The 14,552-nt window shown below is 51.8% G+C and overlaps 6 protein-coding genes across 6 annotated transcripts; 3 read left to right on the top strand and 3 right to left on the bottom strand.

Moving 5' to 3' along the window:
- Positions 1-3: 3 nt before the first annotated feature.
- Positions 4-2,207, top strand: VE01_06314 (uncharacterized protein). The gene is made up of 4 exons (XM_059463784.1): positions 4-127; positions 232-377; positions 435-1,567; positions 1,633-2,207. The coding sequence occupies exons 1-4, from the start codon at positions 82-84 to the stop codon at positions 1,997-1,999; spliced, it is 1,692 nt and encodes a 563-aa protein (XP_059319541.1). The 5' UTR covers positions 4-81; the 3' UTR covers positions 2,000-2,207.
- On the bottom strand, positions 2,084-3,038 carry VE01_06313 (uncharacterized protein). The gene has a single exon (XM_018275765.2). It carries the CDS (start codon positions 2,678-2,680, stop codon positions 2,246-2,248), a length of 435 nt encoding a protein of 144 aa, XP_018128602.1. The 5' UTR covers positions 2,681-3,038; the 3' UTR covers positions 2,084-2,245.
- A 13-nt stretch (positions 3,039-3,051) lies between these two features.
- On the bottom strand, positions 3,052-5,204 carry VE01_06312 (uncharacterized protein). The gene is made up of 3 exons (XM_018275764.2): positions 4,187-5,204; positions 3,927-4,089; positions 3,052-3,867 (listed from the first exon to the last, which is right to left on the bottom strand). The coding sequence occupies exons 1-3, from the start codon at positions 5,045-5,047 to the stop codon at positions 3,215-3,217; spliced, it is 1,677 nt and encodes a 558-aa protein (XP_018128603.1). The 5' UTR covers positions 5,048-5,204; the 3' UTR covers positions 3,052-3,214.
- Positions 5,205-5,408: 204 nt separating this feature from the next.
- VE01_06311 (uncharacterized protein) lies at positions 5,409-9,611 on the bottom strand. Its single transcript, XM_018275763.2, has 2 exons — positions 7,172-9,611; positions 5,409-7,125 (listed from the first exon to the last, which is right to left on the bottom strand). Exons 1-2 carry the CDS (start codon positions 8,147-8,149, stop codon positions 6,148-6,150), a joined length of 1,956 nt encoding a protein of 651 aa, XP_018128604.2. The 5' UTR covers positions 8,150-9,611; the 3' UTR covers positions 5,409-6,147.
- Positions 9,594-11,744, top strand: VE01_06310 (uncharacterized protein). Its single transcript, XM_018275762.2, has 2 exons — positions 9,594-10,619; positions 10,676-11,744. The coding sequence occupies exons 1-2, from the start codon at positions 9,912-9,914 to the stop codon at positions 11,156-11,158; spliced, it is 1,191 nt and encodes a 396-aa protein (XP_018128605.1). The 5' UTR covers positions 9,594-9,911; the 3' UTR covers positions 11,159-11,744.
- Positions 11,745-13,881, top strand: VE01_06309 (uncharacterized protein). The gene is made up of 3 exons (XM_018275761.2): positions 11,745-12,215; positions 12,281-12,899; positions 12,952-13,881. Exons 1-3 carry the CDS (start codon positions 12,122-12,124, stop codon positions 13,781-13,783), a joined length of 1,545 nt encoding a protein of 514 aa, XP_018128540.1. The 5' UTR covers positions 11,745-12,121; the 3' UTR covers positions 13,784-13,881.
- The last annotated feature ends 671 nt before the right edge of the window (positions 13,882-14,552 follow it).

Here is a 14,552-nt window from a genome sequence, read left to right as displayed (position 1 = left end):
TAACGAAACAAAGTCCGCTGTATACAGTACGACAACCGCTGTACAGTACGATGCTCTGGCAGTCTTCAGACATCAGCAATCATGTCCGCCATTGCGCCCTCAGATAACCCACAGGTTTCTTCTTTAGGTTCGTCGTCAATCTCTCTGCTCCCCTTCGCCTGCCTTTCCTACAATTCGCCATTTCCGGCCAATTTAAAAGACTCCCCCAAAGCTGACCCCCACGACCCGCAGCGCCGAAGAAGAAGGCCAACAAAAAGAAAAAGTCAAAGTCGAAACTCAACGGCGACTTGGCTAAGCCATCAATTACGCCAGCAAACGGAAGTGGCCCTGCTGAAGACGAGGAGGATGAGGAGGCACAGCCCGATTCCCCAGTTGTGGTACGGAAGCCACCTGTCCACCAGCGCCTCGACGAGCCCCCGCTGATGAATTTACAGACCACATCCGCCGCAGCGGAACAATCGGACGAGACGGCCGACGCCAAAGTGAACGGGCAAACGGACGGGCATACGAATGGCCACGCATCCCCCGCAGATACGAAACAAGGCAACGTGTCACCCACACGAGAAGCCCCCGACGAGAGCATAGGGAGCAACGCCTCCGACACCACAGATGCGAGTGTCCGCCTCGAAGCCATGTCACAGGACCGCGAGGCGCTGCGGGCGGAAGTCGAGGCGCTGCGCAGGTCGCTAGAGGACATCCAGGAGCGGCACAAGGAGGAATTATCGGCTGTCCACTCGGAGCTGGAGGAGAGCGAGCAGGCTAAGGAGCAGGCGCAGTCGCAGTACCAGAACCTCTTGGGCAGAGTGAACACGATCAAGTCGACGCTTGGGGAGCGTCTGGCGGCTGATAGGCAGGAGTTGTCCGAGGCGAAAGACCAGATTGAGGAGCTAGAGACGCAGAATGCGGCCCTCAAGGCTGCGGCTGACAAGGCGGAGCAGGAGGTTACGCAGCTCTCGGCCCAGGAATCGGAGAACTCGAAGGAGCTCTCCACGCTGCGGAATCGCAGCAACCTGTCCCAGCAGAACTGGCTTCGCGAGCGCGAGGACCTGCTGACCCAGACGAAGCACCTGAGGGAGGAGGCTGAGGCGGCCAAGGAGGCGATGGGAGATTGGGAGGTCCTGGCTATGGAGGAGCGGTCTATCCGCGAGGGCCTAGCTGACCGCGTCGCCGAGTTGGAGGACCAGCTATCCACGCAGCGTGAGTCGTTTGAACGCGCGGCTTCGGAGCGGGATAGCCAGTCGCAGGCTGTGGATGGGCTGCAGAGGGCACTGCAGGAGATTCAGGAGGCGCGTAGGGTCGAGCTCCGCGAGATGGTGGAGACGACGCAGGCGCAGCTTGAGGCACTCAACAAGGTCGTCGCTGAAGCTGATATGAGAGCGACGGCGGCGGAGGCGGATAATGAGAACTTGACGGCGCAGCTGGAGCGATTGGCGCCATTCGAGAAGGAAGTCAAGGAGAAGAACATCCTCCTCGGAAAGCTACGTCACGAGGCTATAGTCCTTAACGACCACCTCGCCAAGGCCCTCCGCTTCCTCAAGAAAGCCAAGCCAGAAGATAACGTTGACCGGTTAGCCACTCTCCCCCTTTCCATACTCCCCTATCCCAGAACAATAACACACTAACATCCTATAGCCAAATCGTCACAAACTACTTCCTCCGCTTCCTGGCCCTCGACCGCTCCGACCCCAAGAAATTCCAGATCCTTCAAGTCATCGCCTCCCTCCTCTCCTGGACCGAAGAGCAAAAAGAGCAAGCCGGTCTCGCGCGTCCCGGCACCGCAGGATCCTCCTTACGCCTCCCACAGAGCCCGTTCCACCGTACGCCCAGCACACCAAGCTTGAATGCCGAGTTCTTCCCTGATCTGCAGGGTGCGCCGAAGGAGAGCTTGGCGGAGCTGTGGACGGGTTTTTTGGAGAGGCAGGCTGAGGAGGGGAGTGCGGCTGGGAGTGTGGCGGGGGGGAGCAGGAGTGCTAGTGTGAGCAGTGTTGTGCCGAGGTAGGGGCCGCGAGTTGTTTGAGATGGGAAGAGGGGTTGGGAGATGAAGGGGTTCTTGTATTATATTATTTATACCTTCATTGCGGCAGGCGTCAGGCTCGGGATTGCTACCGAGGGTGCGACATGGGATACTTTTGTAGTTGCGTTGTGGGGAGGGGGTGGATTCTATATTCTCAGTCTTGTGCTAGGCATTATTTTGAACCCTTTTCTTGTGTAAAGTTCTATATCTGCCATATGCTGTGACCTCTCCCTACTCATTCTCCTCCTCCTCCTTATCCAATTCTGCTTCCATCTCCTCATTATGCAAAAACCAAGCCCTCTTACACTCATCCTCCGTCCCAAACCCCAACGCCTTCGTGCGCAAGAAATACTTGAAGTAATCCGCCTCCTCAGGATCTAAATCCATCTCTTCATCCTCCGGCACCCACAGCAGATCAATCATCCAAGTCAGCCACAGCGGCGGCGGCGGGAATTGCCGGAAATATTCAATCTTTTGCGTCTCGTCCATCAAGGGTTTTTGGCGCTCCCACCAGGTACCATATACCATGATGTAGCTCTCGCCAGAGCCCATGCGCCAGAAGATTTCAAGGGGGTGGATGTTGGGGTGCTTGATGTAGGGGGGAGGGACGGTGCCGTGCTCGGCGATGAGTTCGCTGATTTGAGAATCGATCCATGGTTTACTCATTTTTGTATATTTCTTTTGGCCTGCTGCCAGTATGTACTTGTGCCGTGGGATCGTGAAATCAGCTGTTGCTAAGCTGCGACCAGCTTGCCTAATAGGAAAGACGGCTGAGTCAAAAGCCAAGGTCGAGATACAGCCCAGTAAATACGATGTCGTGTCATTATACGATAACCAAAATTGGCAAGCTGCTTTGATTTGAGGTGCTGATATACGCCGCGACCATGCGCCACAATAATCACAAGGCTGAGATATGTCCGAGGGTTGTGGATATCTTTGCCTCGCCGATTTCTATGAGATCTTCGAACAGGTCGACGCGTTCTAGTATGATGGGCTCAAAATGCTCAGTGTTAACAGGACTTATTCAAGAAATATTAGAGATATCAACCTGGCAGTAAGCCGTTTTCTATTGTTTCTACATCCAAAATATCCATAATCTACACAGGTCAAAACGGCCGCTCGTATATTGTAACATCTATCAAACCCGTCCTTTCGCCTTATATTTCCTGACTTATGGACTAACTACTCTGCCTACACTTCTTAACTATGGCATTTCTTAACCGCAGCATGCTCGCCCGTCCAAACCTTCACCGCTGAAAGCAGCAGCGTCATCGCCGCCACCGTGCATCCAAACGCAACAACCCCCCATGCCACCGGCCTCCGCCAGTCCTTCTTCTTGCTCAGCTTAAGGTAGCAAAGCGGCGGGAGGATGTACGCCAGAATACTCGCAGACGTGGCGCCAATGATCTCAAACACCGTGCCAAGATCACATACTTGCGTCGCGATGAGCGCCGCGCCCCAGACCAATCCAGTGGTCAGCGCGACATGGACGACGGTGCTGGTGTCGTGGGCGGGCGAGTCGTGGGAGTCCATAATAGGTGCATCGGCAGCAGCGGAGGGGGCGAAGAAATTCACCATCACCTCGCGGCAGACGAAGGCTTCGAGGGGGAGGGTGGTGAGCATGTTCAGGCCGAAGCAGAAGCGGGCCAGGTTGACGAGAGGTGAGTTGGGGAAGTTGTTGAGTACGTTGCCGTCGGTTAGGGAGCCGAAGGTGAGGAAGCCGGAGAGGGCCATGGCGAGGCAGGCGAAGAGGGAGATGATGGTGCTGATGTGTGTGAGGAGGGAGAAGCGGGTTAGGGTGGGCGTGGAGAGGGAGGAGTAGATTAGGAGGGTGTTGTGGTGGCAGACGAAGGCTGGGGGGTGTTAGATGGGTTATTAAAAGGGGCGGTAGCGAGGGGGAAGGGGTGCACACCAAAGGAGATTACGCCGATGGCTTGGAAGATGCCGACGTTGATGGTCCAGAGTGGTAAATCGAACGTTCCTCGTAGCTCGGCGGGGACTGAGAATCCCTGCGTTACTACCGTTCCGATGATAACCAACATACTGAATAACGCCAATGTGCTCGCTTTTGCCAGCTGTGTGAGAATAATTAGCTACATTCTCGTTCTCATTCTCGTTCTCATGGCCACTAGCAGTAGCTTCTCGTATGAGAAATCCAGGGTCTGCACTAACCTTCGAAATATCCCTATACAAACTCAAAGGCCAGCTGATACACCCAATAAACACCACAATCGCGCCCGACCTCCCTGCCAACCATCCCAGGTATCTAATATCCTTCATACCTGGCCAAATGGCCTCGATCACCGGCGGAATGCTATCCCCCACAATCACCGCAAACGCCACCATACCTCCAAACGCAAACGCCCACTGCGCAAAGCTAATAGCCAGCAGTCCCCACCATCCAAAACAGAACTCCACCGTCCCCTGAAATGTATTCCGCCCCGACATCTTGGAGTTTATAACAATCAGCCGGATGGTCCAGTCGACGACCACAGTGAGGACTACCAGCAGCGTCACACCAGCAGCCAGCCCCGCCTCTTTCAGCGCGTACGGCTGCCCGATTATCCCCGCGCCCAGAATCGAGTTCGACATATTCGAGATCGCAGCCTGCAGCGACGACGTCGGGCGATCATCTGGGTTCTCTAACGCAGAGTCGATCGGAGTGCTTGCGCTGGGGAGCAGCGGCGCATCGTGGCCCTCGTCGTCATCGTGACGATCATCATCATCGTCTAGATGGTCTGAATTCCTTATAGCCCCGCCTCTCCCCTCATGCGCGTCTCCTCCATTCATATAGCCCGCTTCGGCGAGCGAGTCGTCGTCGCGGGGGATATCGAAGTGCACTTTCATAGGCGTCCTCGGGGTCGGCCGCGTGCGCGACGCGCTCCTTGTCTCGTCCTCCTTCGCGTTCGCAGCATCATCGCTCCGCAGAGAGGGCGAGTGAGAGCCCGCGCGGCTGGGGTATTCGTTCAACTCCTCCCAGTCGCTGCCGCCCAGGAGGCCATTGTTCTCGCCGTTGGCGCCGTGGCGTTTCATAATAACTAGCTCTTCGACCGGGTTTGTTTGCTAGCTTTGGCCACGCATTTCTATCGCAGCATTGTCGCCGTGGATTTGTGGTGTTGTCGGACGGGGGGTGTTGGTGGGTTCAGAGGCTGAGGTTCAGCCTTTCGTGTGAGGTATTGACGTTGTCGATGTCGAATGCGGATATCACATTGGATTCTGATAGGGTGGCGTCGCTTGAAAGCGGCATGGCACGGACGGCGACGACCACATCAGTCACGGCCTGCTCAGGGGCAATAGGGGGAATCAAATGTGTACAACGGTGTACAAATTCAAACTCATGTCTCTCAATAGATAATAACTTATCAAAAGCAGATTAAATTACGAAAAGTTATGTATTGTTACCTGGTTAAAACAAAAGAAGTAAATATTTATTCCATCGTCTCACATATTGTGCCCACACACCCCCTCGACTTTTTGTTCTCCTTAAAGAGCTATTATAATGCTCAAGAGTTCTGACAGTCTCTCGCTTTTCAAAAACTAAAATAATCTGGCCTATAGGATCTCCGCGCCCAAGGAAAGACAGTCATTCGTGGCCATCTGACATCATCCATCGGTAGAATACACAGCCATGAAAGGCCACACTACCGCACACCATAAATACACGCAGCTCCTGGTTATCAGTTCAATAACCGTAAAATCCAGTGTATGAATCACTCCCGTGTAAGCCATACGAAGATATTGGCGTTGCTATGCGACGGCAAAAAAAAACATCACGCCAAAGCATTTGACAAAACAACTGACACAAATGTGTCAGACTGCATTCCATTGAGGAGACCTCCGCTGCGGATCGTGCTTAATGGCATAGCGAGTCTGATCGACAAATTCTGTCGGGATTCAAGAGCCAAACCCTCTATCCCCTTACTAAACGCCAAAACTTCTGTTGTGTCGTTTGCCGCGGGCGACTTCCTGGGTTGTGCGATTGGCAGGTATCGATCTGTTTTATTTGGAAGGCCCTTCGCAGCCGTCAGGCATTGTGACCGTCAGCCTGCCCTCTCGTTGATTGATAGGAGTATCTGCCACTTCATCAACCGGGGGTCAATGCTGCTGGAATATCCATCCTGATTGTTGACAGACTAACTTCCGTTGGTCAATTCAACAGTATCCCAGTCTATCCTACTCGAGTGGTTGGGATGCTCGTGTGGATTAACCAAGTACACGATATTTCCCCAAACATTCCAGTGCAAAATCCCCAAATAAGCTATGAGCCTCGCAATTTCCTCCACAGGCTCGAATTCCTTGGGTTTGCCATGTATCTTACACCCCCTAGGACATACTGGAGCCACTTTGTATAAAGCCACCATGTCAAGTGGTTGCCATGCGTCCACATAGTACTGAACAAGCTCCCCCAATTCTTCAAATATAGCACGTTCGCTCTCTCTGAAGTCCTGGTTTGAAGGGTTGGATAATGCATCGACGAAGGACGTTTCGAAGTATGGATTAGAAAGAGACCTATTGGCTTTTCGTAGTATCTCGAGCGCCAGTGCGGGAGCAGCAACCTTCCATGGATCAAAATTCAACGGCGATGAGGTTGGCGTGGGAGATGGGTCGATGTCGGGATTCGAGTAGTCGTCTACAATCGCATGTAAAGTGGAACGCACATGGGCGAGCCTACGGTTGCTTTCGATTGTGCTCGAGTCAGACTCCACCTGAGAAGGTGCGTAGGCGTGGCCGTCGCTGACAGGTATTTTCGGTGGGATTACCGTTTCATCAACTACATTTAAGAGATGCATGCACATGTGCATGTTGACAGCACTGAGCAACTTCATGCGTAAATCCGCAATTCGCCCATTATCCAACTGTAGCGTATCAGGTATAGGTGCCTCTCTGTTGGAATGGCGAAGCAGATCTACAAATGCACGGAAGAATTTCCAGGACCCCCCTTCATGACAGAGTGCCGTAATCTCATCTGGGATTCGATAGGCATCAAACCAGGCATAGGACCGATAAATATCGATATCTCCTGTTGGAATTATCTTTAGAATTTTCGTTTGCTGGAAGGTAACAAAGTTTTGGATGAGAGTCAGGTGGTTAATTTGGTGATTGGTAACATCCTGGGCCCGTTAGCTCTGTTAATAAGATACTGTGGCATGTACATACCAGTCTCATTGATTCGATTGTTGTAAGGAGCACCACCAAACCATCCACTAGACTTTCGACATCGCCACGACGGAAGCCGCTCGTTAATTGTTCGGCCATCCTGAACACGGCACCATCACGCATAGGAGCACAATGTTTTCTCAGAGTCCTAGAGAACCAGTCTGCAAGTTGCTCCATATTAAATTCTCCCCTCGTCAATTGTTGCATGAGTAAATCAACGTCTAGAGTCTCCCTGATTACCGAGTTGTATCTTTGCGGGAGTAACGCGGCTAGCATGTCGCCAATCGCTTTCAATAAGATTGGTAATGACCAGGCGTTGCCAGGATGCTTCGCTATGAATGCCTCACGGTCCGACCAAAACTCTGATAACTGGAGCCGGAGAGCGCGCCAGAATTCATCTGATTTATGCTTCCGTTGCTTTGGGACGTAAGGAATTTCGCAGCCAAAGTTAAAGTCATGCCGGAATTTCGGATTGCTGATAACCAGTGAGATTTCCAACTCTGCAAATGTCTCCGTGGTTATTGGAGGCCCCAACTGGGATTCTCCAGAATCATCTGCCGCTTTGCTTCCTTTCGGTACAGATAGAGTGGTGGTGGTAGGTGATTGTTCCCCGCCCAGTGGCGTCGGTCTCGTGTTGCTGAATGGAGCTTCGTTTTGGACAACATCCACCTTGGCCAGTGTCTGCCTCTCCCTTTCTTTCACTTTACTTCCTTGCGCTCCGCTGCCAGCAGTCATTCGCGGGTCCTGCAGCCCATATCGACCGACTCCATAATGTGACTCCCATATCACAGTTCCAGGCTTTCGGTCTTCGTGACCTTCCCGTGGCGATGCTGGATTCTGCAGGGTCGATTTCGGCTTCTTCACACCAGTGGTAGCTTTTTTTGTATCTGAGCTGGTATGATCGGTCACCATATCACTGCCCTGCTCCTGGCCGTTCCCATCTGGTGTTTCCATTGTATCCTTCCAATCCATGTGCATCCACGCCTTGCGATTCCCAAATGTTGCGCAAACCTCGGGGCTTTAGGCGTTCAGATACTCCGCTATTTTGAGTATTGTTCCTCTGAATTGGGTGATGCAGAACAAGTTGTAGTCTATGCCCATACCAGAGTTTTAGTATTCGCGTTCTAGACCCTTAGCCCGGACCAAGGGCAACACAACTTTTGGTCATTTTCCCTTGGGCGGGTGCGTGCAGCAACTGGGCTGAAACAGAATCCCTAGTATGACAGACCTCGCAAAGGCTTTTGTTGGAGGAGCCATAAACAGATGCTTATGCATATATAGACCAGCGGAATGTACGAACACATAGCCCGTATGGTCAGAGGCCCCTTGGTGAAAGTAGGGAAAAACGAAAAGCACAAAACGGTAAGTCCGCAATAACGACCGAAGTAAAAGCGAGTGTAGTATTGTGTTCTATTCCCAGCTAAAAACCAGGTAACAAGACGGTGTCCAACCCTCCACAAGCAATGCTAAAACACCATCACAAGAAAAATTTGACAGGGGACAAGAATCAATCATGACAGTGAAAACTGTTTGCCTCGGGGATTAGCCACCACACCTACAGCGTACCAAGCTGACGTCTCTTGGATCCTAGTAACCTTCTCTCCCGCGTCTTCAACTTATCATTGTGGGACGGAGACTAGCGATCCCAGACCTGATAACCCCATACCAAACGCGTCAACTGCACGGGTTCCTCCTGGCGTCAGGCAAGGAGAGTCGTAAACCACGGCAAAGTACTTACATTTTTTGCCTATAGTAGACATCCGTGAAAGGTCCAGAACGAGCTACACAATACAAGTGCAAACGACTGGTCACGTTTGTCGGCTTTATCGCTATCTCTCGCATTCCAGCTGCAACCATCCGCTCCGTCACGCCATCTCGATAAAGCAAACAATTTTGCACACCGCTGCCTTGCCCAGGGCAACACCTGCCACCGAGTCCTTTGCTCGGGTTTGCATGGATAGACGGGACAACTCGCGAGGTCGTCACCCCTTTTTGTTCCGTTGGGGGCAAATGAGGCGGGCGGCATTAACAAAAAAGCAGGATTCCGGCTCCACGGTGTACCATTGCATTTAGAGTAACAGGAGGTTGGTAAGCCACCCGCCCGGGCGCGTTGGTTGCTGACTCGAGTATGCAGCGTGCTGTGCATATGTGATTGATCTGCGCGTCGAAGCCATAGGTGGGTATGCTTGTGCAACTCACTGCCTTCCTAATCGCTTTGCTGGTTCTCAGATGCCGACCAGCTGGCACCACTCCATCGATATCAATATGGGATTCTGTACCTTGTATCTGTTAGTGGAACGCAACTCAACATTTCCGCTGGAGATCAGTGGAGAGATATGTGGTTATGCTTGATTGATTGATTTCAACTGATGGTTAAGAGCACTCTAACTTCCCGTGGCTCCCTTGTAGTTTCCACCCGATCCATCGAGCCATCTGGAAGCAAGGGGGCTCTTGGGCAACCACCCTGACAAACCTCTGGCAGACTTTCAATTGGCCGAATTCACGTGATTAGGCGTTCAGTTCGCGACTTCCCAACTAGTGACGACATTCTCAAATCACAGCTCTGGCAACAATGATCTACTTCAGCTTTCTAATTGACGCCTCTTCACATTAGCATCACAGTCAGCTCATTCAATGCTCGGCACTCTTTCCATTCCACCATAGCTGGCGGTGAAGAGATTCAGCTCAACCCTGATTTAACCTGATTCTCCGGGCACCTACAGCTGCCTCCACCCGGAGAATGTCTTACACCACCAATTCGCCAGCTCAGAGCACCAAAGCCTCCATGCAGGCAAGCGCTCCCTCAACAGGAAGCATGAGGGATTTTATGGCTTCTTGCATGTCCTTCAACCAGGCAAGCGCTAGAGGCACCTCCACAGGAAGTGCGAGAGGTTTCCCAGGGGCCGATACGCTCGGCACTACTGTATCCAATGCGATCTCTATTGACGATAGCCCCAGCCCAACTTCTGTCTTTCCTCAGGGTGTGACGTCAAAGAAGCGGAAGCGGGGGACCATCAGCGAACCGGTGGTCATAAATATCTCTGATGACTCCGATGACGAAAATTCCGTGGCCAGGACTAATTCGGTGACATCCATGCGAAAGTCTGTGGCTAAAGCACCTAAAGCTAAAGCACCGAAGCGGAAGCGGAAGCAAAAAGATTATGAGGAGCCGAATCCTGGGGGAGAGAGCCGCGTCGAAAAACGACTACATCAGTTTCGTGAGAGGCCGCCATATAAGTTCCAGGACCGATTGAACCGTGCCATATCCCAACCAATGTTCCTCATTGATCGAGAGAGAAAACTGAATAGCGATGGAACGCATGAAGTGGAGAAGTTTGATATGGCCGGTTCAACTGGGAATATATATGAAGTCGTGATTGACAAAAAGCCAAAATGTACATGCATGGATGCGAGGATCAGAGGAAATCAGTGCAAGCATATTATCTATGTGAGTAGACACGCAAGGCTCACTCGCAAGGCGACTTAGGGCTAACGAGTGCTTAGGTTCTCGTCAACGTTCTGAAAGCTCCAGAGCATCTTCAATACCAACAAGCTCTGCTTTCTACAGAACTCAAACAGATATTCGACCACGCCCCTGTTACACCCCAGTCTTCCAATAGCTCCGAAGATACATCACATCCCGGAAAGCGAAAGCCGATCGAGGGTGATTGTCCAGTGTGTGTCATAGAATTCAAGCCCAGCGATGAAATTCTGTGGTGCAAAGCTGCATGCGGGAACAATATCCACAAGACTTGCTTTGACCAGTGGGCGAAGAGCAAGCCTGGACCGGTTAAATGCGTATACTGTCGTACCGTTTGGAAGGAGGATGAGGATTCCACTAAAAACATTGACAAACATGGAGCAAAGAATAGAGAGGGATACGTCAACGTTGCGCGCCAGCTTGGGTTGAGTGGCGTGCGGGACCATAGCAGCTATCATCAACCATGGTTCGACGACGAGGGGTATGGGGGGTTTGCAGGGATCTAGTAAGCTTGGTTACAGTGCGGGGGATGGAGTAGCTGGGATATTTTTATGGAGGGGTTGCGATGGTCAATACGCCAACCTCGAGTGGGCTTGCTATTTGATGAGGGGATGGGATTTGGCCATGACACATTAGGGTGGTGGGGAGATGTTTGGCATTACACTATCCAGGCGTTGGGGAGGGGTTTATCGTTTGCTGAGGTGCATAACATTGATTCTGGCGTTTGTCAGGTGGCAGCCTTCACGGCGAGGAGGGACTTACTTTTGCTGCATACTATACCCATTTGCTTTTACTCTTGCTGTGTCTTACTGACCGCCCCTTGCTATTTTAACGAGGCAACTAATTATAGGAAGCGACATCATAGTCATGGAAATCAAAACTGAGCTTTAATTGGGCCATGCCGCGGAGTTATACTATTGTCTTACTACTTTCGTGGGCTTTCCTTGAGCATCACGTATGAACAGCTACTAGCTGTGTTGGTTCTCAGACGAATCTTCCTATTTGAGGGTGATTAATATGCAAAAACCAATATTGTGTTCCTGTGATTGAGTCGTGGTACAGACAGGGCGCAGAATTCTACGAATGAGAGATGAGAGCGATGCATTGTTCTTTCAGGAGTTCCACCCCCTTGCGTCGCCAGCTGCACACAAGCTGCATCCTCTCATGATCCTCGTGGACCTCCTTCATTTAAGTTGGACGTTAGCGACCCTTCCCTTAGTATTGTTCCCTTCCTTACGATTGTTGTCCCGCCAAGACATCCGTTCTTACTATTGTTCTTCACCGTCGGTTGGGGCTTCGAACCATTCCACCGGTTCCGTTACGTCCGACCTCAAGACTTCCAAAGGGGCTCAAATTTATTCTAGAAGACTTAAAAACGTGGTCATGTCCCTCGTCGGAACCATCAATTCTCCTTCCTCAAATTCATTCGCCGGAGCTTTCTTGGCTCTGCAACCTCTGATACGTCCATCATGAAGTTCTTGGTTACTGTCGCGTCTATCGCGCTACTTGCCGTGGGGGCGGCTGGGCTGCCGCCTGACAGGAACGGTGGTAATGCAGCTGACCGTAAGTGACAACCCACAAATTCCTGAAATAAAAAAAGAAATAATCAGCCGCTGACTTGCATACAGAATACTTGGTGAAGTCTCTACCTCAAGTCAACTTCAAAATCCCAAAATCATGGGCTGGCAGTCTGAAGGTTGGCTCGGGCTTCGGCACCGACTCCCTTTTTTTCTGGCTATGGGAGGCCGAGACGCAGCAGGGCAAGAATGACCTTATTATCTGGTTCAATGGTGGCCCAGCATGCAGTTCTTTACTTGGGCTCTTCAAAATACATGGTCCGGTCATATTCCCCAAGGCGGCAACAAAGCCGCAGCGCAACCCCTATTCATGGACCCGAGGGGCGAATGTCCTATATATCGACCAGCCCATTGGCACAGGCTTCAGTACTGGCACATCTAACAACACGGATAATGAACACAATACTGCTGCTGTTGTGAAATGGCTTGACTCATTCTTCAACGTGTTCCCGGAGATGCGGTCCAAGAAGATCCACCTGATGGGTGAGAGCTACGCCGGCGTTTTTCTCCCATATATCGCCAAGGAGGTCCAGGCGCAGAAGGCAACTTTGAAGGTTAAGCTATCCACTCTCAGCCTGGGAGATGCGTTCTGGGGAAACTGGGCAGCGATGAACAATGTAGTTGCACTCGCATACATCGACGAACACCGATTAAGCTACGGGACAAATATGTAAGCCCCAGCATCCCTCCTTCCTACACACCCGCAATTCTAACAGCAACAGCCCCCCCATCATGTATAACGTGCTCAAACAAGGCGACAAAGACTGTGGCTTCCCTGCTGTCCGGGCCCAAATCACATATCCCCCCTCTGGCCCCATCCACATCCCTGGCAACCCGTCCGGGGCGAACTTCAAACGCAACGCTCCCACACCACCACCCGGCTACATCCCCGAGAGGTGCGACTTTGAGGGCGGCACCAACACCCCCGAACGTCTCGCCTACATCATAAATTACACTACCTGTTACGGCATCTGTGACCCTTACGACGCCGCATACAACTACTATCTCTCTCCCTCCGCAAACCGCGAATTCCAACCATACAACATCAACGAGCACGGCTACGATAACCTCTACTCCGACGGCGCTTACATCGCCTATCTTAACCGCGCTGATGTCCAGTCCGCCATCCACACCCCCCACATTCAATTCAACCCTTGCAACGATGACCTCGGCGGCTTGCTCGTCTCAAACGATAGAAGAATCCAGCCCCAACCGCCCGCCTACACCATCGTCCCCAACCTTATATCCCAAGGCGTCAAAGTCCATATATTCAACGGCATCCTCGACTACGTGATCCCGCACATGGGCCAGGAACTAGTACTCCAGAACACCACCTGGGGAGGTTCCCAAGGCTTCTCGCGCCCTCCGACCTGCGACGTATTACGCAATTCCAAGGGACAACAAGTCAGCCAAGGGCGCGAGGAGAGGGGGATGAGTTACTATACTTTTCAGAACGCCGGACATCGTGTTGCTCAGGATGATCCGGAGGGGTCACTGCAGTGGTTGATAAAGGTTGTGGTTAGGGGGCCGAATGCGGCGTGGGCGTGGTCGTAGAGGTTGGTGGGGAAGGGATGGTAGCTTGGATATTGGTGTTGTTGCGTACTGTCATTTTCGTATCAAGGTCTTTCTTAATATATGAAAGGTGATATCTATTTAATCTTCGATAGTGATTGCTGAGCAATTACCACAGTATCACCTATCTCCAATGCTTCCTCCTTCCCTCCCCTATCCCATTTGATCTCCCCTGCTCGTGTAGCCCAAAACTCCAATAAGGGGTAACATAATAGACTGGCCCGGAGAGAATTTACTGGGAGTCGTGGTCCGCTGAGATAGTGCAAGTAGTTATACCAAAGACAATCCAGCGGAGCAGATTTAATGGCCGTTGCTTTCCTTCACGAAAATTACTTTCCACGCCTTGCTTCGGGGCGGATTAGAAAGCAAAGGTTCGCGCACCCAACGCGGTTCTCCAACACAACCACCAGGACAAGGAAGCGGGAATAACGGGGGAGCGGATTGGTTCGCGATGGTGACAGGAAGAGATGGTGACAGGAAAAGGTGGTGGCAGGCGCAGGCAGAGGCGGTGGCAGGCAGAGATGGTGGCAGGCAGAGGTGGTGACAGGTAGAGGCGCAACAGCAGGAGCACTTTTCAGCTCTATCGGTACAATGTTCTATCTATGCCTTCCAATTGCCTTGTCGACAGGGGAATCTTTCAGCGTACATTCATGTTCACCATTTTTTTGTATTTTTGGTCGCTCATAATTTTGGATCCTCGACCCCCCTCGAATACTCTTTAGACCTAGTTTCGTCCTCGTTACCGTTCCAT

This window comes from Pseudogymnoascus verrucosus (genome assembly GCF_001662655.1).
Source record: "Pseudogymnoascus verrucosus strain UAMH 10579 unplaced genomic scaffold scaffold_35, whole genome shotgun sequence".
Classification (NCBI taxonomy): Eukaryota; Fungi; Ascomycota; class Leotiomycetes; order Thelebolales; family Thelebolaceae; genus Pseudogymnoascus; species Pseudogymnoascus verrucosus.
This window is presented reverse-complemented; position numbering and strand designations above follow the sequence as displayed.